The following is a 26,640-nucleotide window of genomic DNA, read 5'->3' as shown; positions in this document are numbered from 1 at the left end:
CAGCAGTGAACACATATCCGGAAACAGTGGGCAGCCATTTATCCTTGCTCAAGGGCACCTCAGTCGTGGTATTGAGGGTGGAGAAAGCGCTGTACAGTCACTCCCCCTACCTACAAGTCCTGCCGGATCTGAGACTCAAGCTCGCAACCTTTAGGTTACGAGTCCAACTCTCTAACCATTAGGCCACGACTTGTATGCAAAGTTAAGGAAAGCCAAAGACCCAGATGGTGTTTCTCCAGCCTGCCTCAGAGCCTGTGCTGTCCAGCTGTCATCTATCTTCACACTAATCTTCAACAGATCACTGGAGCTGTGTGAAGTCCCCTCCTGCTTCAAACACTCCACCATCATCCCTGTACCCCAGAAATAAAAAAAAATAGCAGGGCTAAATGACTACAGACCCTTTGCTTTAATGTCTGTGGTCTTGAAATCATTTGAGAGGCTCGTGTTGGCCTACTTGAAGGACATCACTGGACCCTTAGTGGATCCCCTGCAGTTTGCTTAACTGAGCAAACAGGTCTGTGGATGATGCAGTCAACATGAGACTGCACTACATTCTGCAACATCTGTACAAACCAGGGACTTATGCAAGGATCCTGTTTGTGGACTTCAGCTCCGTTTTCAACACCATCATCCCAGATACCCTTCTGAATAAACTGACAAAGCTCTCTGTACCCACCTCCATTTGTCAATGGATCACCAGCTTCCTGACAGACAGGCAGCAGATAGTGAGGCTCGGAAAACTCACATCCAACACCTGCACCATCAGCACTGGCACCCTTCAGGGATGTGTCCTCTCCCCACTGCTCTTCTCCCTGTTCACCAATGACTACACCTCTAAAGACCCCTCTCTCATACTCCAGAAGTTTGCAGATGACATCACAGTTATCGGTCTCATCCAGACCAGTGATGAGTCTGTTTACAGACAAGAGGTTGAGCAGCTGGCTGTCTGGTGCAGTCTTAACAACCTGGAGCTGAACACGCTCAAAACTGTAGAGATGATCTTGGACTTCAGGAGAAACCCCCCTGCACTCCCCCCACTCACCATCCTGGAGAGCACTGTAGCTGCAGTGGAGATATTAAAGTTCCTGGGCACTACCATCTCTTAGGACCTGAAGTGGGAAATTCACATTGACTCCATCGTGAAAAAGGCTCAGCAGAGGTTGTACTTTCTTCGTCAACTGAAAAAGTTAAACTTGCTACAGGTGCAGATGACACAGTTTTACTCAGCTGTTATTGAATCCGTTCTGTGCTCTTCTATAACTGTCTGGTTTGGGTCAGCCAGCAAATCAGATACAAGAAGACTGCAAAGAACAGTTAGGACAGCAGAAAGGATAATTGGTTTGCACCTGCCCAACATTCAGAACTTGTACAACTCCAGAGTGAAGATTGTGGGTGTGGGATTGTGCATATATTCCCACAGCTTTCGACTTTAAAATGAGGGAAATTCCTGCAAAACATTTATTCAGTATAGTGTGTAGGTTAGATGAGTAAATAAATTCACAAAACATCAGATCAAAATCAGTCATCTAAAAATAGCGTGAGTGATTCAGCTGTACCAAGTCCTCTCTCTTTGACCTTCTCTTCACATCAGCGCATCTATAGCTGCACGCTGCGATACAAGACTTTATCTCGCGTTTTGGTACAGTTGACAATTGTCAATTGCCTAATTGGTCATTTGCCCATCTTTTTAAGCCTTTCGGTACTCTCGCGCTCCAGAGGAGCTTTTCTCTGAGCTCACAGTCACATCCAAAGTGCACGCTGCGAGTACAAGCAAAGCTTGTTGCACTTAAGTGGCCAAATACACACAAAATAACGTCAAAATTGTCGTCCTGGTGAGTATCCTCAAAAGCACTGTTGGTTTTGTCTTAAGTTAATGTAAAAAGTTGCAAAAAAATGCATGTGTATCAGTATTGGATCCGTGAAACAGGTCTTGTGACAGCAGCCTAATAAAGCTGTGACGTCTGTCATTAATGTTAATCAAACAACGAAAGACAGAGAAAAACCCTCACTGCTCTTGACTAAATGTTTTGTTAAATAACTTTAATGTGTTACTTTACAGTTTATTGAATTTCTGTAGTCTATTTAAAACACGTTCATATTTTAGAAAATGTAGTTAATACATTTATTAACTAATAATAATTAACCCACAAATAATCAAAATGCAATTTTTTATTACCCGACCCACCCGACTCGCGGATTATATATATATATATATATATATATATATATAGATAGATAGACGGGTACATCTCAAAAAAATTTTTTTTTTTTTATAACATTTCAAAAAGTGAAACTTTCTTATATTCTAGATTCATTACATGTAAAGTAAAACATTTCAAAAGTTTTAATTTTGATGATTAGAGCTTACAGCTCATGAAAGTCAAAAATCAGTATCTCAAAATATTAGAATATTTACATTTGAGCTTCATTAAACTAAATCCAAACCCACATGGCCCTGTGTGAAAAAGTGCTTGCCCCCTAAACCTAATAACTGGTTGGGCCACCCTTAGCAGCAACAACTGCAATCAACCGTTTGCGATAGCTTGCAATGAGTCTGTTACAGCGCTGTGGATGAATTTTGGCCCACTCATCTTGGCAGAATTGTAATTCAGCCACATTGGACTGCATCTCAATAGGATTCAGGTCATGACTTTGACTAGGCCACTCCAAAGTCTTCATTTTGTTTTTCTTCAGCCATTCAGAGGTGGATTTGCTGGTGTGTTTTGGATCATTGTCCTGCTGCAGAACCCAAGTTCGCTTCAGCTTGAGGTCACGGACAGATGGTCGGACATTGTCCTTCAGGATGTTTTGGTAGACAGCTGAATTCATGGTTCCATTTATCACAGCAAGTCTTCCAGGTCCTGAAGCAGCAAAACCGCCCCAGACCATCACATTACCACCACCATATTTTACTGTTGGTATGATGTTCCTTTTCTGAAATGCGGTGTTACTTTTACGCCAGATGTAATGGGACAAGCACCTTCCAAAAAGTTCAACTTTTGTCTCGTCAGTCCACAGAGTATTTTCCCTAAAGTCTTGGGGATCATCAAGATGTTTTCTGGCAAAACTGAGACGAGCCTTTATGTTCTTTTTGCTCAGCAGCGGTTTTCGTCTTGGAACTCTGCCATGCAGGCCATTTTTGCCCAGTCTCTTTCTTATAGTGGAGTCATGAACACTGACCTTAACTGAGGCAAGTGAGGCCTGCAGGTCTTTAGATGTTGTTGTGGGGTCTTTTGTGACCTCTTGGATGAGTCGTCGCTGCGCTCTTGGGGTAATTTTGGTCAGCCGGCCACTCCTGGGAAGGTTCACCACTGTTCCATGTTTTCGCCATTTGTGGATAATGGCTCTCACTGTGGTTCGCTGGAGTCCCAAAGCTTTAGAAATGGCTTTATAACCTTTTCCAGACTGATAGATCTCAATTACTTTCTCATTTGTTCCTGAATTTCTTTGGATCTCAACATGACGTCTAGCTTTTGAGGATCTTTTGGTCTACTTCACTCTGTCAGGCAGGTCCTATTTAAGTGATGTCTTGATTGCGAACAGGTGTGGCAGTAATCAGGCCTGGGTGTGGCTAGAGAAACGGAACTCAGGTGTGATAAACCACAGTTATGTTTTAACGGGGGGGGGGGGGGGGGGGTTATCTTTGTGTTATCTTTGATTAATATTTAAATTTGTTCGATGATCTGAAACATTAAAGTGTGACAAACATGCAAAAAAATAAAAAAAATCAGGAAGGGGGCCAACACTTCACACCACTGTATATATAGCCTACACTTTGGGAGGCCGTGGTATATTATAAAAGTAGCCCATAAAAAATTGTCTAGCCCGGCAGCTCATAATCACACAATCCCTGCATCCCAATGTGCATACTATCCACCCTATCTGCCCTAAATAGTATTGAAAATTAGTAATATCACATAGAATTTAGGATGGATAGTGCGCACATTGGGACTCAGGCAATGATTACCTTCCTACCAAATTACTGCGATGACGGCAAGAAGTTGGGGTCAAACCTTATCAAACGATTAATTTAAAAAGCTAAAAAGCTCATTTTTTAGTTTCATCTGACCACAGAAGACAGTTCCATTTGAAGTTCCAGTCGCATCTGATAACTGAATATGCCGGAGTTCGTTTTTGGATGAGCTAGGAGAATTTTTCTTGAAACCCTCCCAAACAACATGTGGTGATGTAGGTACTGTTTGACTTTTTTTTCTGATCCCAAGACTCAACTATTTTCTGCAATTCTCCAGCTGTGGTCCTTGGAGAGTCTTTAGTCACTCAAACTGTGTGTGTGTGTGTGTGTGTGTGTGTGTGTGTGTACGTATGCATATTGCATATGTATATATGTATACAGCTGTATTTTGAGTAAATAATGAACAAATCTGTACATAAATATTCGGTTCCAGATACATACGCATTATTATTATTTATCGTTAAGTTTTACTTATTTAAATGTTTCTGTTCTCATGTCAGATATGCATGTATATATGCATGCATGTACTAAGAGTCCTTAAAAGCACATAACAAAATTCCTTTTGTGTTTGCACACACTTGGTGAATAAAGCTAATTCTGATTCTGAAAATGGCATAAGTTTAAAGGCTAATGCAAAGAAATACATGTTTCTGATAGTTATAAACTTCCATATGGCATTTGAAATGATAAATTATTGAATCAAAACAAGATACAGCTTATCAACTGATTGTTACGTTGCAGCATGGTTGCAGAAAGGTTATTTGAAATGTACACTCTGAGTAAGTATTTAAAGGTTTTAAATCACCTGATGGTCTTCAATTTATAGCATCCATACTGTAGTAAATTGAGCTGCTTCACTCCTGATTGTCCAGGATCATTTCCTGTGAGATCCAGCTCTATCAGGTGTGAAGGGTTTGATCTCAGAGCTGAAGCCAGAGCTTTATAACCTTCTTCAGTGATACTGCAGTCTGAAACTCTGTATATGAAAGAAGCAGTTAAGTATTGCATGATTTAAAATAAACAAAATAAAGAACATATAAAGTTAAAGACAATATTAATATGATATAGTTAGAGAACTGAAAAAAAAAAATATTGCCATAGAATGTGCAAAAATGTATGCTACTTTAAAATTGGCCAAAAATGTCCCATAGACTCCATAAATACATTGCATTGACCAATGTTTTAATGATAAAGTCTTACTAAACCAACCATTTGCCCAACAATGAAAACTGTCAATATTCATTCTCTCTCATGTTGTCTCTCTACTTTACTGCCTTCAGATTTTAGACAGAATATTAGTCAAAGTGAAACTGAGGTAAATCGAGTAACTGAAATTATAGCCTGCAGTTTTCTTTGTTTTTTTTCCCCCAGGTAATCTAATCAACCGAGCATTATAAATCATGCAAATTCACATGTAGAAATGTACATTATTGAAAATACACACTTCAGTTTTTCCAATTTGCATTTTGTGTTTTTCAACAGAGGACAGATCTTCTCTATTCCAGAGTTTTCTAGTTTATTTCCACTCAGGTCCAGCTCTATCAGGTTTGAAGGATTTGAATTAAACGCTGAAGTCAGAGCAACACAACCTTCAGCTGTAATACTGTTATTATTCAACCTGAGAGAGAGAGAGAGAGAGAGAGACTCAAATTATTTTATTCACAACACACAACTAATAACAAAAAAAGATAAAGCTATATGATGTTTCAACTAAACTTTTTCCTCTAATAAATAAAATAATCACAATGACAGTATTTTGAAAATGAAATATTATTATACTTTAAGGCTACTGTCACGGTTCGGCTACTACAGCGCATGAACGAGGAGACGAAGGAGATTCACAATCACAGTATTTATTTGCCAAGATAGCCAGAAACACACATGTAGAGCGGGGTGAAGACAATTCAATACCGGACCAGAAACACAGGGCAGAACACACTATAAATATTGAACATAACGAGGGGAAAACTAGACACACCTGGAACCAAATTAACTGACAATCAAACTAAATGAGGACAGGAAACAGAAAGGACCAAATATGGACATGTGGGAAACAAAACAAGACACAAACACAAGCCTGACAGGTACTTTATAAAGTATTAAACCATGTACTCACGTCAGTGTGTTGAGTTTACAGTGTTTATCCTGCAGTAGAGCAGCGATCTGATTCACTCGTGTGTCTCCTAGTTCATGTTCACTCAGATTCAGCTCTCTCAGGAGTAACGGGTTTTTACCCACAATTCCAGTCACATACTGACAGGCTTCATCAGCAGCAGGACCCAAAAACCTACAGAAGAGATGAAGCAGGAATCAATTCAACTAATGAATTGGGGTAATGAAAAATAGAATTTGGTTCAGGGTGAACAGTGTGTTGTAAACAGGGTGAAATTGATTGTCTTGAATTGTCATGAAAAACACTATTTTTGAAATAATATTTCAACAAATAATTAACTTGCAGCATAATTTATTTTGGATTACTTTATCATGTCTTACCTCAGTGTCTTCAGTTTACAGTTTGGATCCTGTAGTAAATCATTGAGCTGCTTCACTCCTGATTGTCCAGGATCATTTCCTGTGAGATCCAGCTCTATCAGGTGTGAAGGGTTTGATCTCAGAGCTGAAGCCAGAGCTTTATAACCTTCTTCAGTGATGCTGCAGTCTGAAAGTCTAGGAAGACAAAAAAAAAAAAAAAAAAAAACAATACCAACAAATAAAGTCTTAAATGTAATTATTCATTTAGTAAAGACAATATTTAATTTTTCAGATTATAATATTTATAATTCTCAGCTCTCCAAAAATGACGCATGTCAACTTTTATATAATGTTTCAAGATTGATGGAAACGAATATGTTTCCTGCTTACCTACAAAAGCGATATTAATGACAAATGTTCTATTTATGTTTAAATTAAACAAAATTCAAACCTGAGAATCTGCAGTGCACACTGAGAGTTTCCCAGTAAAGTTGAGATTTTAGTCAATCCAGAGTTTTCTAGTTTATTTCCACTCAGATCCAGCTCTATCAGGTTTGGAGGGTTTGAATTAAATGCTGAAGTCAGAGCAACACAACCTTCTTCTGTAATACTGATGCAATTAAACCTGTAGAAGAAAGAAAACAAATAATATATACATACAATTATGCAACTAGTAGCTTTGGATATTACTACTTTAGTCCACCAATATGATGTGTATGATAAATATATTTTATCAGTTGGTCTTTGTTTTACACATTGGCTAAAATACTTACTTCAGCTTTTTCAGACTACACTGTTCATTCTTAAACAGAGTCGAGAAGATCTTTATTCCTGAGTTTCTGAGTTTAGTCCCACTCAGATTCAGCTCTGTCAGATTTGAAGGGTTTGAATTTAAAGCTGCAGTCAGAACACGACAATCTTCTTCTGTGATATCGCTGTTATTCAGACTGTTAAGAGAAAACAGTACAGTTTCAACTAAATATTCACCAAGATTTAGTTGTTAGTTAAAAGTCAACATTCTCTGGTAAACAATACATCAACACATCCAGCAGCAAGGTCACAAGTATTAAAAGTTCTCATAATAATGATAAAACTTACATCAGTGTGTTGAGTTTACAGTGTTTATCCTGCAGTACTGTAGAAAGTTTCTCCCATCCTGAGTTTCCTAGTTCATGTCCACTCAGATTCAGCTCTCTCAGGAGTAACAGGTTTTCACCCAGAATTCCATTAACATACTGACAGGCTTCTTCTGCAGCAGGACCCAAAAACCTGGAGAAGAGAAGATGAAGGAATCAGTTAAACCAAAAGACAGCATCTGATTCTGATAAGAAACAGTGAACAATTATTTATCCTGAATTTACTTTGATACAACAGGTTGTATTAGTGAAATTATATTTGTATTAACAATTGAACAGCATGTCACTATCATTTCATCATGTCTCACCGCAGTGTCTTCAGTTGACAGTTTGGATCCTGTAGTAAATCATCGAGATGCTTCACTCCTGATTGTCCAGGATCATTTCCTGTGAGATCCAGCTCTATCAGGTGTGAAGGGTTTGATCTCAGAGCTGAAGCCAGAGCTTTATAACCTTCTTCAGTGATACTGCAGTTTGAAAGTCTTCAATAAAAATATTAGAAATAAAATGCATTTGATCTTTATTTTAATATAGGGCCATTTTGCAGCAATATTATTTGTATGCAAAAAAAGTTAGTTTTTTTAGAACGTTATTATGAAATCAATATTTCTGTGCCTCTGTAAATAGAGTCCAAAATACAGGATTTTAGAATGTTCAGTGACATCACATAACTGCCAGATTCAAACTTGTGCTTTCACGCTTTGGCTGGCATTGAGCCAGAGACGGACACAGCTTTAAAGCTTGTCATATACTTACAACTATGCAGTATTTTCAAACACATAATGTTTATTTAAGGTTACATTTAAATTAGGGCTGTCAACGTTAATGCGTTAATGCATGCGATTAATCTAAAAATGTTAACGCATTAATATTTTTTTAATGCGAATTAAACGTTTGATAAGGTTTGACCCTAACTTCTTGCCATCATGGCAGCGCGGAAGGTAATCTATCATTGTGTGATAAGGGTACAGTGAACCAGTGTTACCAGGGTTATGGTTTTCCCGCACAATTGGGCTATTTTGAAAATACAGTCGCAGGAAAATTTACAGAGCCGTTGGTTGCGGTTTTTTAGTTTACTTTTAAAATGTACCGCAGCTGCCCAAAGTGTATATAGACAAATACAAATTTAAATAGATCCTTTTACTAATGTGCATTATACTTGGAATGTATACCTGGCAACTTAAGAATGGAGAGGCGGTTGTAACCATAGACATAATAAATACCTAGATGCCTCATTGGCCGCTCAACCGCACGTCAACGGCGCCGCCATGTTGGTCCGGGCAACTCTCCATAAATCTCATATCGGGACACAAGAAAATATACCTGACCCGGCGGCAGTTTGGGGATCTGCAGACCGTCGCACATTAATAAAAACAGATGTCGGGGTAGCATCTGTCTTTAATTTCATTTATTTTTTAGCCAACTGCAAACAGGACAACGCAAGCCTCGAGGAAATCTGAAGAAAGCCTGTACTCTGCATTTCCAAGAGACTAAACCTCCACAGCCTAATGTTGTATTTGTACTAGTTAAAGCCCAGAACAGCCCTGAATGAATGGCCAGAATGACCCTGATCGTATTCAAACCACACTCTCTGCCCGGAACATCTTTCACAATTTCTTAAGAAAATTAATAATTTTCCGAGCCTAAGTAAATAACTGGATGATATAGTTATTTTTAACTCCATGTAGATCACAAACCACTGAAATCGGTTGATAAATGTTAACGTTATTGTGATTTTATCCCGAAAAAGCCACAGCTCCCCCGTTTACCTCCATTTGTTTTTAAGGCAGTCTTGCCCGGATAAATATGGCGGACGATTGACGTATCGCAGCAACGGCTCAAAGTGGCCAATGAGGCGTCTATACATTGCAACATCTAGACTAGTCCACGTTCAGATAAGTAACAAATTAGATAAAACAAACCAATAAAAAATGTTCTTCATGGGGATGATCACAGAAACTAACCTCATTGTGAAACCAAACGGATATCAACTTATCTATAGTCTCTTATGACTGGAATACACTACAACATTTTTGCCCTGATTCTCTACAGATTTACAGTCTGGAAAAGTTGATGCTAGTTGCCAAAGATCAGAGCCAGTCTGCAGATTTGAGTTGACAGAATCCATAGAATATCGTTTAACAAAGTAACAACCATCAGTTAATATTTAAAGTCTGTTTATGAAGTATTTACATAGACGTTCGATGTGGAAGAGCTTAAAGAGAGCACACAGAGCTTAATTGGAGCAGCAACAATTTTTAATACATTTCATGTAATATTTATTAAAATGACAGGATTTTGCTAAATGAATAGTCTAGGTCATGTATTAAGTTCATACATATTTTAATATGAACAACTATTATTAACAATTTCTATGAAATTATACTTTTTCTAATGGATGTCACACTGAAGCTGTGTGATTTTCATAGTAGTGAACCCTTTAAGCTCACCTTACAATAATATGAAATCTTTAAAATTTACATGACTGTAAAACGACATACCAGCAATAAACGCTCCATTTATAATATTATGGATGTAAAAGTACAAGCCAGTAATGCCTGTGAAGAAATGTGTTAGCGTTGCACACAATCTTACACAGCTAGTCAGCTAACTGTGTTCTGTAGCATCTGCGTTTGTAGCTAAAACTATCTTTTGGATCTAATGTAATTATTTCCCACATCCAAGTTCCAGGGTATAATACGCAAAAGTCTGAACATTAATCCCTTAATTTTACAATAAGCGGTGAAACTTATCCAAAATAAAGGCTTAAACATCTTAACAAAAAAAAAAAAACGCACATTTAATGTGCTTCTCTTTTGGTGAAAGTTTTTAGCCAGCTTTCAAAATGGCCGCCAGACAGTGTGAACACATGGGCTGTGTTCGAAATGCCATACTATCATATTCTATTTATGCAGTGGGCCTATGCAAATTTTCTGTATGCATGGAATACCCGGATAACCTACTATATTTGCCAGAATCTGCTAAACATAACATAAATATACTGAAATCAGTACAGTTGTGATCGGAATTGATACTATATTCTGTTTAACACTGTAAAGCTACTTTGACATCTGTATTTTATAAAGTGCTATTTGTATAAAGCGCTATATAAATAAAGGCAACTTGACTTATTATAAAAATAAAAATATTTGTTCATTTTTACTCACCTGAGTTTCTGCAGTGTGCAGTTTGTATTTTCTAATCCGTTCTGGAGTTTCTTCACTCCTGAATCCTGCAGATTATTGTTGCTCATGTCAAGTTCTTTCAGACTAGAGTTTGATCTCAGGACTGTAGCGAGAGCTGAACAGCTTTCCTCTGTTAGACCACACTTACGCAGACTAAAATGATGAATAGGAGAAGGAGAATTTACAAACACAAAGTGCTTGATGCCAACATTCAGTGATTTCTCAATATTATGCGTTTTGTTCACCTGATCTCTGTTTGGCCTCTATAATAAATGAACAATACTCACATCAGTGTGTTGAGTTTACAGTGTTTATCCTGCAGTAGAGCAGCGATCTGATTCATTCGTGTTTCTCCTAGTTCATGTTCACTCAGATTCAGCTCTCTCAGGAGTAACGGGTTTTTAATGTAACAATCTTCAGTCAGATATTTACAGGCTTCTTCTGCGTCAGGACTTTTTAACAACCTGGAAACAGTTGAAGTAAATTGACATTACCTGCCATTTAGTGATTTATATTCACAAGCTTGTGAAAAGGCCCTTAGTCATTTCAAAGCTTTTACGAATGCCTTTTTGACAGTTTAATTCTCCTTATACTAAATTCTTTAAGACTATTATTTTAATAACACTCACCTCAGTGTCTTCAGGTGACAGTTTGGATCCTGTAGTAATTCATTGAGCTGCTTCACTCCTGATTGTCCAGGATCATTTCCTGTGAGATCCAGCTCTATCAGGTGTGAAGGGTTTGATCTCAGAGCTGAAGCCAGAGCTTTATAACCTTCTTCAGTGATACTGCAGTCTGAAAGTCTAAAAAAAAAAAAAAAAAAAATATGAATTAAAAACATATGCACTTAAATGTCAGCTCATATCTCAGATACTCAACATATGTTTGGTTTTGAAGCCATATCAGTTTAAATTTCTGATATACATTTTTTTCTGAACACACACATCCGAAACACGATCAGAAAGCGGCTGTCACACGGCATGCGAGTACTAAACTAAGTTCTCTTTCACACAAAAATTTATGTTAAAAGCATGCATTATAAAAACACATTCGGTTATGTCTGTGAAGTTAAACAGCTGGGAAAGAAACTGCATGCTTATATTAGATTGCTGTATCATGCGACAGCAGCGTAATATACAGTAACTGTAGTGCTGTTTGGGTCTACACTGTTAATAAACCAAATCAATAATATAAAAGCAGAACATCACTCACTGCTCTGGACTGAACAACATCTATAGCTGTAAAAAGACAACATTCCTTACGAATGCTACTTTTAAATGCCCCGACATGAAGATAAACATGGCGGATTGTGTGCGGCTCACTCAGGGTGGCGTCTCTGCTAATACAGCAGTGTCTGTCAACAATCGTCAGTCAACACACTTTTTTTTTTTTTTTTTTGCTGTGGCGCCCGGGGAGCAGTTGGGCATCCGGTGCCTTACTCAAGACCTCAGCTGTGGTATTGAAGGTGGAAGAGAACGCTGGTCATTCACTCCCTCCACCTACAATCCCTGCCAGTAGAGAGACTCAAACCCATGACTTTTGGGTTACAAGTCCAACTCTCTAACTATGACCGTGACAAATACAGTTTTAAAGCTCTTTGATGTGGTGTGACAGATTGCTGTATACACGCCTCAGTTCAAACTGCAGTGTTAAGCTCTAGTGAACACAATCATCCAGTCAGTTTTAGTCATAGCATGAAATAAACATGAAAGAACATTTAATGAGGATGTGCATGTTTTATTTTTGGATCAGGTATGAGGTACATTTAAATTGTCTTCTAAAAACCTTAATCATCAAATGATTCACTGGAAATTGCTGCATAGGGCTTACTTGACACCTATGAAACGCTTTTATATGAATCTGCCGTTTTCTCCCAAGTGTAATCGTTGCTTTTTATTTATTTTTTTTTGGGGGGGGGGGTGCCTCTCTCTCTCTCACCTTTTTGGTCTCAGCTCTCACACAGGACTTGACATTTGTTGTGTATTGATATATGTTTGACTTCGCGCCATTTATTAATTAATTATTTTTGGGACCTCACCTTCGTCCAACAAAGATATTTACTGTTAGCTGGTCTGCTGTGATCTTTGTTTGGAACTATTTTAATTAAACCAATCGAGCACTGTCAACATTGAAAATACAGTGTCTAAAATGTAAGTTACTTAATATTAACAACTCAATATATTATATCACCGCGGGCACAATAACACTGTAATGGATTGCTTTTATTTAGTTTTTCCTTTTTTATTTAATATATTCACAAACTTGCTTATGTCTTGGACAATCTGATATTCCGATTCAAAAATGTGTAAATGAGTGTGTTTTGTTGTTTAAACACCTTTATAAATTATCTTGATTATGATCTGTAACGTGAGATGGGCGCCGCCATGTTTGCTCGCGCCGCAGTTCAAAGTCCTATCAGTCAGATTTAAAGCACGTTAATTCATCAATTTCTCCCAAAATACATGCACGTAAGTGGCCGGTGAACTGGGTGAAGAACAGATTGAACTTTATAGTTACTTACACTATGTGTATCTGATATGAATAAAACACATTGGCAAATTAAATTTGAATGGATTGTTATTGTTGCTTCCATAGACATCTGTGTGTATTTTACAAGCTCTAAATGTATTGTTTTACTAGTACTTGTGTACTAGTCTGAAACCTAAAGGATACAGGAGAGCCTGAAGAGCACAGGCATCCAATATTGATGTTTGCCCTAGTCCCTTGCTCACAGAGATTTCTCCAGATTTGTTGTAGTCTTTTGATGATATAATGTACTGTATATAATAAGATTCAAAGTTTTCGCAATTTTGTGTTGAGGAACACTAATCTGACATTGGCTATGTTTACATGCACAACATTTGTTTCAATCGGACTGAAATCATTCTGATTGATAAATCTGAATGTGGTTTATTCATGAACGGTAAATAAAGTGGTCGGTCTGATATGCATGTTTATATGTCACAAGCTTCAAATATATATATATATATATATATATATATATATATATATATATATATATATATTTTTTTTTTTTTTTTTTTTTTTTTTTTAAACATGCGCACACTGCATGAATATACAGATTTCCCCACTGTTTGGCCATAATAATCATTCTCCTACAAAATTTCTGTTTTAAACAGCAGACTTGTTTGATCAATTTCTGGTCATAATTTGGCAACAATGAGCATATAAACTGATGTGCTGTGCTGCTTATATTTATAGTGCATTAAAAAAGCCCCTCTCCATGCTAGGGATGTAACGATTACCGGTTTGACGAAAAATCATGATAAAATTCCCCACGGTTAGTATTACCGTTTCATATTTTAATTATCATTAAAACCGTATTCGATTACCGCGAACTGAACAACTCACGATAAATAAATACTGTCCAGCATAAAGCAGAGTGTAACAGTCTCACGAGCGCACAGCAGCAGAGTAGTTTCATTCTGAGTGAAAACAGGGCGGAAAAGCTGGGCGGTTTTAAAAGAGTGCTGAGGGAATTATACAAATGAATATATCAGTGAATTAATTATATGAATGTACCTCTGAAGGATCTGACTGTCTTCAGAAACGATTCGATGGCATTTTGTTTTCATCTCAGCTCCATGTAATACCTAAAGGAAGTGTTCTTAAACCCAATACTGCTTTTTTCGCGGAGTTCACGGGAATCAGCTGTAATTCAGCTTTTCCATATAAAACGCCACCTGCTGTCAGAGAGTGAATTTACAGAGACTTATATTTACATTCAGCCTGTGTGCAGTTTCTGTCTGGCCAAAAAACGGACCAAATTTGCATGACCTGCTGTAAATTTTAACCGGTTGATGAAAAACAAGCTTATGTGGATTCTACACATTTAAACAATTCAGATAAGCTATATAGAATTATTTATGGAGCAGATAAGTGGATAGAGAGTTGGACTTGTAACCTGAAGGTTGTGGGTTCGAGTCTCAGGTCCGGCAGGGATTGTAGGTGGGGGAGTGAATAATCAACACTCTCTCCACCCTCAATACCACGACTGAGGTGAGACCCTTGAGCAAGGCACCGATCCCCGGGCGCCGCAGCATTGGCTGCCCACTGCTCAGGGTGTATGTTCACTACTGTTTGTACACTTGGATGGGTTAAATGCAGAACACAAATTCAGAGTATGGGTCACCATACTTGGCCACACACCACACCACCCCCCCCCCCCCCTCCCCCTTATTAATCAATTATCATTTTGACTTAACTCTTTTCTTTAAAAGCTGAAATGTGAGGTTTACCTTTATATGAAACTTTTTCAAAGCTTTATTTGAACATTTACATTATTTATTTGAACATGCTATTAAACTGGTGTCAGTCAAGTTGTCATTTAAAATCCAGACCTCATTGGTAATGTTATTGTTTTAGTGATTATGCAAACAAAGTAATTCTATTTGCTGTTTGTTTATGTTTAAGTATAAAACTTGGTGAAGTGATTTATGTATCAGTACTTTTTGAACATCTCCAGCACATTTTAACAATACCGTGATAATACTGATAACCGTGATAATTTTGGTCACTATAATCGTGATGAGAAATTTTCATACCGTTACATCCCTACTCCATGCCCAAAACCAGTCATCTATGGATGAGAATCCAAAAGGACTGGTGGGATGATGTCCTGCTCCACTTCACAGAGGCGGAGTGAAAGGAGAGTTTTATAATGAAAGGACACCCATTTATACAACACTTTACCCAACACGAAAAATAGCTCAGTCATTGCACATGCACAGTCCTTTCAGTTTTGGTTTTCCGTCTTATCAAGTGTTTACATGCACTCTTGATCGGATTAGAAAATGAAATAACTCCTTTCAATTCGATCAAAAATTCATTCGGATCTAGCTCAATCGGACCAAATTAGGTGTTTACATGAAGGCTATTCAGTCTGTGTCAAGTTATCTAGTGTTTCTTCTCAGCCTCAATGTCTGCCCAAACTTGAAAAAGGCTTCAATCAACTTCAGAGGGTCCATGGAATAACTCAAAACATCGGATTCTTCAAGCAATTTATTGAAAATCTTTCAGCAACAACTTGATCTTCCGTTGCTTATTTTCAGAGTTTAATTCAGATGCTTAGCTTAATAACCTATACAGAGAAAATATATAAATATATGAGTCACTACACACAGTAATGTGGTCATTAAAGGATGTTAAGCTCATTTAAACTACAACCAATGTTACTACAATACTCACAAATCACGGTTCAACAACAACACTACAATATCAAATGCATTTACTACACATGGACAGTTAGCATATTGGGTGCTAAACCCACTAGCTTTAACAAACAACTTGCAAGATATTCACAATTGGTCTTTTAAACAATCTGTAGTCACAAAAGAAATTAGTCTTTATCCTACCAGTAGCATCTCAAAGTTGATGAACACATTGTGGCTTTTCCCAGCTGTCTTTGAACAAACTGAGCATGTGATTTTCTCCAAACTCAATGGCTACATCCGTGCATGCTTTAGCAATCTTTCTCCTTTGGTTTTATAACCAGTATCAACACCAACTTGGGTAGGAGAAACACATTCACGTTTCCAACAGAGATCCCTCTGCACACTGGTAATCAAACAAGCACACCTGGTTCTATGTAACATGTGAAGTTTCAATGGCCAATCAGCTTCCTTGTTTCTTCCAGGTTGCTCTATGTGCCCACAACCAATAGTATCCATTCATTTTGATCTCAAATCAAACTCATTTCATCTGATAGATTTTTTTCTTTATTTAACAATGATGAATATTATTGTTATTTTTATTTTTTATTCAAACACAATTTCAAGTTTAGCTCAACAGTCTGATTGAACCATCTACCTGATTGCTAACAGATTATTTGGTTGCACATAAATGTAACCACTGTTATACAATTTGTAGATGTAGTTCCTCTTCAGGAACTCGAGCTGCGTCTGGAGATGCTTTGGGGACGCCATCAGCGTAACCGGCACTGAATACAAGTGAAATCTGTCCAAAGGATGAGCAAGACGTTACGGGCGAGGTGACATAATGACCAGCTGGTATAAAAGCACGTGGTATAAAAGCGCCCGCTCTCTGGGTTCGGAAGCCCGCACCGTGGTTTCTTCCCCCCAGAGAGAGAGGGCTTATTGTGAGCGAGGATCTCGCGGTTCTGGTCCCGCCGCTGCTGAGGCACGGCGGCGAGTAAGATTGCGGGATCACACTTAGATCTGGCGGACGGGGCTGGAAGCCTGCGATGCGGTTCTTCCCCCCTTTGAGTGAGACCTCACTGTTGCAGCGTGCGTTGCTGAGGCGACGCATGCATTACGTCATTCTCGTTCATATTATGAATCCTTTTCATATCAGACTGTTTACTCATCTGGTTGTTTTTCTGCATTTAAATTTGAAGAATTAAATTATGTAAAAGATGCATATATATGTGTATAGGAGCCTCTTGAGAAAAAAAAAAAAGCATTCTCAAGTGAGAGCACGATGCTTTACCTCTCTTACCTCTTAGGTGAGTAGCAGCCCCAAACGATGTTCCAGCTCCTCATTTAGGGGGCGTCACTTCTCGTACTCCCCAGATTGTTGGAGTCAGAGTTGCACTCCCGGGCCATAGTTTTCTAGCAGAAGGCGGTTCTGTGGACCGTCATTCTTGCTGGATAGTCTCCGGCTAAAACATCCTGCCGCCTATGGCCCAGGACTTCTGAGGGCCGGCCCCTCTGGGGAAGAACGGCATACACCGCCGTATTCGGTGCCCATCTCTCCTCAGTGCCCTCAGGAGATAGGTCTGCCAACCCTGCCACGTTCGGTGTTCCAGGACGCAGCGATCTCCAGCAAGCATATATCCCAGTTTCTTCCGCCCGGAAACGTAGCGGAATTGGGATGCTCGCAGGGATGGAAATTAGCACCCGCCACCAGCCAAATGCGGGTGATTTTGTGTTGTGGCGGGTAAACTCGCTTCACCTACCGGCCACTGTGGCGGGTAAATAAAAATAGAATACTGTTTCACCCGGACGGCGGACACTTTTAGAGGAGGCACCTAATGTTAGAGCCTGCAATACTGCGGTTTCACCAGTGTGGCACTGTAGCACCGTAGCGCAAGACTGTAATTCAGCCCTCCTGGATGCATTCAAGAGAAGAAGACATACAGCGCTTCAGAGAAAATGCACCTGAACTTGAGCGGCGATTGGATGAACATGTTAATATATAGCGCGCTTTCGTCTCAGTAACTAAATAAACACAACAAAAACTGACAGCAGTGTGAAAACAGCATTTAAAAATGCATCTGATTACAACGATGTGGATGTTTGAATGAGCTCTGCTTTTCAGTAATGTAACGTTACTCCAGTAATGTCCGGACTAAAGCAGCTCTCCAGTGTGGAGCTAGCTAATTATTAAATATTTGTATTAGTGGGAAAAAAAATTGTTTCATTATAGTGACAGTTTGGTTTACAGAGACCAAAGCTTGATCTAGCTAAGGACTGTTTTGATTATTCGTAACCCTATAAGGTATTTTAAAATATTATGTTCTGAATAAAATAGTTTATCCAAAGCATCGTATCACTTACCTTTATTATGTTTCTTATCTATATGACTTACAAAAGGAGAAGTTAGGCAGAATGTGTCATTCAGTTTCTTTTTCATGTAGCTAATTAAATGGTGAGAGAGTGTCTCTGTCTGTCATTTCATTTGTGTGCCAAATACATCTATTTGTATAATGAATTGGTGACACTTTACAATAAGGTATCATTTATTAACATTAGTTAATGTATTAATTAACATCAATGAACAATGCATTTATTACATTTAACTATTAATCTGTGTTAATAAAAACTTAAAAAACAGCATTAGTAAATGCTGAAATTAACTAACTTTTAGATTAACAAATGCTGTAGAAGTATTGTTCATTCTTAGTCCATGTTAACTAATGTTAAATGATGAACCTTATTGTAAAGTGTTGCCAATTAATTGTTTAATAATTGTAATTACATAATATACTTTTCTAAAGCTGAAGTGACCTTTATTTTAGAATATGTATAACTTAATATTTTAACTAATCACAAAAGCTGAATTATCAAAGTCTACTGGTCAATCAGTGGAATAACCGATGATTAGTCGATTAATCGTTCTAATAATTGTTAGATTATTTGATTATCAAAATAATCGTTTGTTGCAGCCCTAAGAGAAAACATCTCAGGAGGAGCCAGTGGACAAAGAGGCGAAGGTCAAAAAACGTTTTTTTAAAGAACGATGGAGAAAAGCAGACAATGGGGAGTCCCGTGATTGGTTAGTTTAAGTCTGACAATGTTCTGCTCGGTATGTCGTCAATACGCTTCAGAAGATGCCAAAACTAATAGTTTCATTGTTGGGACTAAAAACCTAAAACTGGAAGCCATAAAAGACCACGAATCATCCGAGCAGGCGTAAATTGGACTGGGAGTGGGGAGGATGGGTGGAGGAATGTTAGTTTTTTGTTTAATCTGCCCTACTCATTTAATGAAATGTATATCAGTTCATGGTTTGTGTGTGTATAAGAGAGAAAGAGAAAATGTCAGTATTTCATTGAGACTTGAGATTAAATAAACTGCTTAAGTATTGTAGATCTTGTATTATTAATTTTCACATGCAGTTACACATTGTCGGTTAAAAACAAGAAAGTGGCTGGTAAAAACATTGAGTGGCTGGTAGATTTTGAAATCCACCAGCCACAGTGGCCGGTGGACAAAAAAGTTAATTTCCATCCCTGGATGCTCGCCACCCCTTCGGGGGTCTCGGGAGCAGCTAGTTCGGATGTTCCCTGCCGGTGTGCCGTTCCAGGGCACCGAACTAGCTGCTCTGATTACACCAGAAGCCAGCCTCGAGAGATTGGTTCCCTTAGTAGTCTATTTTGCAGCGTGGAAACTACTGCCAAATGTGTCTCAGTGGGTCCTGCGCACTGTAGAGAGAGGCTACAGAATCCAGTTCGGTTCTCGTCTGCCTCAATTCAACAGGGTGAATTCCACTCTGGTGGGCCCAGAGCAGGCTCTGGTAATGGAGCAAGAGGTAGATACTCTCTTCAGGAAGGAGACCATCGAGGTGGTTCCTCCTCATGAAAGAGAATCCGGGTTCTACAGCCGGTACTTCATAGATCCAAAGAAGAATGGAGGGTTGCGTCCCATTTTAGATCTGCGTCAGCTGAACTGCTCAGTCAGCAGACTGAAGTTCAAGATGCTTACACTCAAGCAGGTCGTGTCTCAAATCAGGTCCGAGGACTGGTTTGTCGCGATCGATCTAAAAGACGCATATTTCCATGTCTCCATCCTTCCCACTCACAGGAAGTTCCTGAGGTTTGCTTTCGGGGGCAAAGCTTATCAGTATCGGGTTCTTCCCTTCGGCCTAGCACTCTCACCCCGCACTTTCACGAAATGTGTGGATGCCGCGTTAGCTCCGCTGTGGCTACAGGGCGTCCGCATACTCAATTACATCGACGATTGGTTGATTCTCCCTCAATCACAGTGGATGGCGGCTCAACATCGAGATGTTGTTCTCGCTCATGTGAAAGTGTTGGGGTTAAGACTGAACGCCAAGAAGAGAGTTCTTTCTTACAGAGAACCACTTATCTTGGTGTGGTGTGGGATTCGACTACGATGCAGACACGTATGTCCCACTGCTCGGATCGAGTCGATCTTCACGAAGGTCAAGAAGGCCAGTCTCTCACTCTCAAGCAGTTTCAGAGACTGCTGAGTCTGATTGCAGCTGCGTCCAACGTGATACCTATTGGCCTGCTGTACATGAGACCCCTACAGTGGTGGCTCAAGACCAAGGGGTTCTCCCCAAGGGGAAACCCGCTTCGCACGATCAAGGCACGCGGCGGAGCCTACGTGCCTTAGACATGTGGAGACAACCTTAGTTCTTGTCTCAGGGCCTTGTGCTGGGAGCTCGGTGTCGCCGCGTAATGCTAGCGATGGACACATGCCTCACCGGTTAGGGAGTGGTCATGAGTGGCCACCCTGCCCGCGCTCTGTGTAGGGGTCATCATCTTGCTTGGCACATCAACCGGCTGGAGATGCTGGCCGTGTTTCAGGCTCTGAAACACTTTCTTCCAAACCTAGGAGATCATCATGTGTTGGTGCGCACCGACAACACAGCGGTGGTCTCTTATATCAACCACCAAGGAGGTCTGTGGTCGCACCCCCTGTACAGACTAGCGCATCAGATCTTTGTGTGGTCCCAGGGCAAACTCTTACATCCCTAAAGCATCTCAATGTGGGAGCTGACATCCTGTCGTGACGGGCCGTGGCCCGGGGAATGGATGCTTCACACTGAGGTGGTGAAGCAGATCTGGAGAGTGTTTGGCCAGGCTCAGGTGGACCTCTTCGCCACTCAGGAGACAGCGCAATGTCCCCTCTGGTACTCTCTAGTTCATCCAGCTCCACTGGGGCTGGATGCCATGGTACAGACGTGGCTGAGGCTTCGTCTGTACGCCTTCCCCCCGATTGCTCTGCTCCCCGGAGTTCTGGAGAGAGTGCGCCGGGACAGGGTCCGGCTGCTGCTAGTAGCCTCCGTTCTGGCCGGGCCAAGTGTGGTTCTCGGACCTGATTTCCCTCCTCGACGGCTCTCCATGGGAGATTCCAATCAGGAGGGATTTTCTGAGATTTCTGAGATTTCCCCTCACAGGCAGGAGGCACCGTTGTGCACCCCCACCCGGAGTTATGGAGGCTGTGGGTGTGGCTCCTGAGGGGGCACGGCTCATAGCTTCCGGTCTCTCAACCAAGGTTGAGACCATCCTCCAATCCAGAGCTCCCTCAACGAGGAAACTGTACGCCCTGAAGTGGAGACTCTTGGTGCAGAGATCGCCAGCTTGACCCAGTTAACTGCCCAGTTGGTACAGTGCTGGAGTTCCTGCAAACTCGACTCTCTGCAGGGGAGACTTGACTTTCTGCACCTTGAAGGTCTTTGTGGCGGCGATTTCGGCCTACCGCGCCTCTCTTGGTGGACAGTCAGTGGGTAGACACCTCTTAGTTACACGTTTACTACCTGAAGACTGTGTTTCTTCTGGCGATTTCTTCTCTAAAGAGAGTTGGGGATCTGCAGGCCCTGTCAGTGGCCCCTACTCACTTTGACTTTGCGCCTGGCATGGCCAAAGCCTTTTTGTACCCTCGTGCAGGGTACGCCACAGCCTGTTGTACAGCAGGCCTTCAGTCCTCCTCCCTTTCGGGAGCCTGACCAGAAAAGGCTAGCACTGGAGCACTGGACGCATACGTCCACAGAGCTGCCCTGTGGAGAAGGGTGGACCAACTGCTGATTTGCTATGGTCCCCCTAAGAGAGGTCTTCCTGCTTCAAAGCAGACCCTCATGGTGCGTTCACACCAGACGCGAATGAAGCGTTAAGCGCGAGTGATTTACATGTTAAGTCAATGCAAAGACGCGAATAGACATCCTGCGGTGCAATTTGCGTGAATGAGGCGGCACGAATTGAACGTTTCGGGCGTTTGTTAAACAATAAATAATAAAATAAAGTGTCCAAGGGGAAAAAGTGTCCAAAATAAACAGGGATCTCCGCCTGCCCGCATTCTCCACCACAGTGGCGGGAGGAGCAAACGACAGACACAGTGGGCGTGGCGTCAGGCCTCTGAGAGGTTTTTATTAAACAAAAATATTAAAGTAAAGTGTCCAAAGGGGGAAAGGTGTCCAAAATAAACAGGGATCCGGTGTCCTCGTCGTCCTGCGGGGCTTGTGACGGAAGGCAGTGTTCAGAAGGGAAGGGTCGGAGTCCGGTGGCCGCACGCGCTCCCCTCTCGGGTCCGGGAGCGAGTGGCGGCGGCTTCCTTTTGCGGCGACGTCCTACTCCTGGTTCCCCGGAGCTTCTGGGGGACTCGACGGCCCGGCATCCTGGCCCGTCGGCCGTCTAACGGGTGTGGCCGTCTTCCTTCTCGACGCACCCTTCCTGGACCCACGAGGACACCAGCGTGCATGCACGGGGGAAGAGACCGGTCTCTCGAGGAGAGGCGCGCTCGGCTTTTAAACGGCAGCGGTGATGAGGCTCTATTCACATCAGGTGCGCCTCATCACACGCCGCCAGCCCTGGCTGATTCAGCGCCCCTCCTCTCACACACCCACTCCCGTCGGGAGCCTGGTGAAGGGCGGCGAATACGGGACAGGGTGGTGATGACAATAAGGGGGGAGGCAGCCGACTCGTCACAGTAACCTAAGACGATTGGTGAACCTTTGCCCGTCTTAACTTCTGAGAGACTCTGCCTTCCTAAGATACACTTTTTGTACCCAAACATTTTACTGACCTGCTGCCAATGAACTTATGTAGTTGGAAAATGTTTCTCTGGCAGATCCTTTTTAGTAACAGTTTCTTTTCCAGTATTTGAGACGTGTTGCGGTCATCAAATTCAAAATTACCTTGTTTTTTCCCCCTTACAATTTAAAATTTCCTCAGTTTCAACATTTAATATGTTTGAACATATATGAATTTGTTTTCTGATATATTGTGGATAAAACATGGGTTTATGAGATTTGCAAATCATTGCATTCTGTTTTTATTTACATTTTACATAGCATCACAACTTTTCTGGAACTGGAGTTGCACAAGGATAGCGCCTATTGAAAATCTGCTTCAACATAAAATATGCCACATGTGAAGTGTTTTGGAAAATGTTCATGGTGCAAATGTGTGAAAGCCATGTGATCACATTTCGACATTTTTCCACACGTGTCCACATGTTCACATGTTCATATGAGATCAGTGAAGTGACATTCAGCCAAGTATGGTGACCCATACTCGGAATTCGTGCTCTGCATTTAACCCATCCAACGTGCACACACACAGCAGTGAACACACACACACCGTGAACATACACCCTTTATGCTGCAGCGCCCGGGGAGCAGTTGGGGGTTCGGTGCCTTGCTCAAGGGCACCTCAGTCGTGGTATTGAGGGTGGAGAGAGCGCTGGACATTCACTCCCCCCACCTACAATTCCTGCCGGCCGGGGACTCGAACCCGCAACCTTTGGATTACAAGGCTGACTCTCTAACCATTAGGCCACGACTTCCCCTATCAGAGGGGTTTCCACACATTTTGCATGTGATTTTAACATGTGAACTTCATATGGTTATTCTGTAAAAGTATGTAAACAAATTAGAACAAATACCGAAGAGTGTAAATACCATCAACTCTACCGTGCGACTCCACCGGGCAGGGACACCCGCAAGGGATAGAAGTATCGCTTTTTATTTTAGTTTTTTCATTTATATGTTTATTATTGAAATGTTGTTATATGCATGTGTCAATTTGATTTAATTTCTTTATTTTCTTAAATATGTGGGTATATAGTATTTATAGAGTTGTAACTTTTAGTTTTAGTTACTTTTTCTTATTTGTAAGTCGCTTTGGACAAAAGCGTCTGCTAAATGACAAAAGTAAAAGTAAAGTAAAAGTAAAGTAAATATGCATGTAGACACATCAATAAAGTAATTAACATGACAGGCCTAGTGGTGTTGAGTGTAGCTAATGGTGAAATGTACTCACTTGAGTATCTTCAGCTCACACACAGGAGTCTTCAGTCCCTCACAGATCTTTCTGACTCCTGAGTCCAGCAGACGGCTGTTGTTCAGGTTCATCTCTTCCAGGATGGTTTTGGAGGAGAGAACAGTAGCTAGAACCGAACAGTTTTTCTCTGTCAGCTCACATTTATTCAGCCTAAACAACAAAAAAAAAAAAAAACAATAGGATTTTTCCTTAAACCAGCTCATATTCAACACATCAGATTAACAAATCCTCATATCTGATCACACAAGTGACTCAGTCTTTAATAATGAATAAATAGAAGTTATAATGTATGTGTATGTATTTTATAATGTATAATATATTGTTTACTCACTTCATTTTCTCCACTTTGCTATGAGAGTCCATCAAAAGAGCAGAGAGCTTCTCCCCATCCAGGTCTCCTAATTTATCTTCACTCAGATCCAGTTCTGTCAGTAATAATGGACTTTTACCCAGACCTTCAGTGAGATACTTACAGGCTTCCTCAGCAGCAGGAATTTTCAAAAATCTATAGGAAGTAGAAGAGAATTTGGATAGTCATGTTATCACAGTTGTGTGATTGTGTTGAATTTCTTTAAAATTAAATTCAAGAAAATTCTACTTCATGTCCTTTTAATTCTGCAAGTATTGTCTCCTCTACATAGTTGTGCAGCTTTTACTCCATGTATGTGGCTTCTTTTAAATATTTCAAGACAATTATCACCTGATGGTCTTTAATTTATAGGAGTCATCCTGTAGTAAATCAATGAGCCCCTCCACTCCTGATTGTCCAGGATCATTTCCTTTGACATCCAGCTCTGTCAGGTGTGAGTTCGACTTCAGAGATGAAGTTAATGTTTTATATCCTTCTTCAGTGATACTGCAGTCTGAAAGTCTATATATAAAAAGGCTGTTAAGATACAGCAGCCAATGCTTTAATGATATCACCTGCTTCATTTAAATGTCATAGAATTTTAAATATTGTGTGAAATATTAAGTAGTCCAAGAAAAAAATAAAACTGAAATGAAAATAACACCGTAGTCTCTGTGGTCATCTAGATTTTTATAATGTGAAATACCAAATATACATTTAATAATGGTTTCTGTATCTCTTCCAATTTGTGAACTTAGCTGGTAATATTCCTCTGTCCCCGTTTCGTGTGTTTCCATCCATTAATCCCTATTTGTTTTCACCTGTTTCTTTGTCGGTCTAATTGTCCCCTGTGTATTTTAGCCTTTATGTTATACATTTTTTTCGGATTGTGTTTGTTGTTAATATTAAAGTTTAGTGAATCAAACACAACCACAAAGATACAGAAAACACTACACATTATTAAAGGTGCAATAGGTGATTGTCTTCAGAAACTTTTTTTGTTCTGCTGGTTGAAAGTCTCTTCACATACTGATAGCAATCATTAAGTTAAGTGGCCTAAATGTGTTTATATACATTTATATATTCTGTGGAAGGCATATGACCAAGACATGTTCGTCCAATCAACGCTCGGTCCAAGCATTTTAATTGGCTTTCCTACCTGCCTGTCAGTGTATGTAATAGCACACCTCTGCACACCCTGTTCACGCAGACAGGATACATCATCAGCGTGTTTACGCACGGTGTGTAGACAGAGCGAGAATAGCAGACAAACATCAACAACCCTATCTTCCTTCTTGGTATTGTAGTACTTTTACTAACTGTACTATAAAGTTTCTCACTGGTGAATGACACATGATGTAGCCCAGCAGTTCCCAATTCAAAGTTAGCATTTCCAAGATCTCCTACTGCACCTTTAAATGTATATTCACACAAAAACATGTACATAAATGAAAATACAAACTTCAGTTTCCCTAATCTGCATAGTGTATTTTCCAACAGAGGGCAGATCTTCTCAATTCCTGAGTCTCCTAGTTTATTTCCACTCAGATCCAGCTTTGAAGGATTTGAATTAAATGCTGAAGTCAGAGCAGCACAAGCTTCAGCTGTAATACTGTTATTATTCAGTCTGCAGAGAAAGAAAACAAAGACAGGAAACATTCTTCTGTTTATCTCAAAACCTTCTTTAGGGAACAATGACAGTCCTTATCCAAGCAAGTTACTGACAATATAATATAATGTTATATTTTAAAGATTTGTTAGCAGGTTTTACATGTTAGGTATTAATCCATGTACAATACTCACGTCAGTGTGCGGAGTTTGCAGTGTTTATCCTGCAGAAGAGCAGCGATCTGATTCACTCGTGTGTCTCCTAGTTCACGTCCACTCAGATTCAGCTCTCTCAGGAGTAACGGGTTTTTACCCACAATTCCAGTCACATACTGACAGGCTTCATCTGCAGTAGGACTCAAAAACCTAAATAAATGATGACAGAGTTTATTTTGGGGTGACCTATCCCT

The 26,640-nt window shown here is 40.2% G+C and overlaps 2 protein-coding genes across 2 annotated transcripts in view; both read right to left on the bottom strand.

Moving 5' to 3' along the window:
• LOC306874612 (NACHT, LRR and PYD domains-containing protein 3-like) overlaps positions 1-26,640 on the bottom strand; it is a gene marked incomplete at its 3' end in the record, with an annotated part of 89,305 nt that overhangs the window by 29,080 nt on the left and 33,585 nt on the right. The window lies entirely within an intron of this gene.
• LOC306874570 (ribonuclease inhibitor-like) lies at positions 5,450-25,843 on the bottom strand (the record flags this gene model as incomplete). The annotated part of the gene is made up of 13 exons (XM_079424719.1): positions 5,450-5,591; positions 6,090-6,260; positions 6,467-6,640; positions 6,916-7,070; positions 7,219-7,392; positions 7,544-7,714; positions 7,890-8,063; positions 10,749-10,919; positions 11,054-11,230; positions 24,253-24,423; positions 24,605-24,778; positions 24,974-25,144; positions 25,782-25,843. The coding sequence occupies 11 exons, from the start codon at positions 25,841-25,843 to the stop codon at positions 6,585-6,587; spliced, it is 1,656 nt and encodes a 551-aa protein (XP_079280845.1). The 3' UTR covers positions 5,450-5,591; positions 6,090-6,260; positions 6,467-6,584.

This window comes from Barbus barbus, assembly GCF_936440315.1.
Source record: "Barbus barbus genome assembly, chromosome: 9".
Taxonomy (NCBI): domain Eukaryota; kingdom Metazoa; phylum Chordata; class Actinopteri; order Cypriniformes; family Cyprinidae; genus Barbus; species Barbus barbus.
Note: the sequence above shows the minus strand (reverse complement) of the source record. Positions and strands in the feature narration are given on the sequence as shown.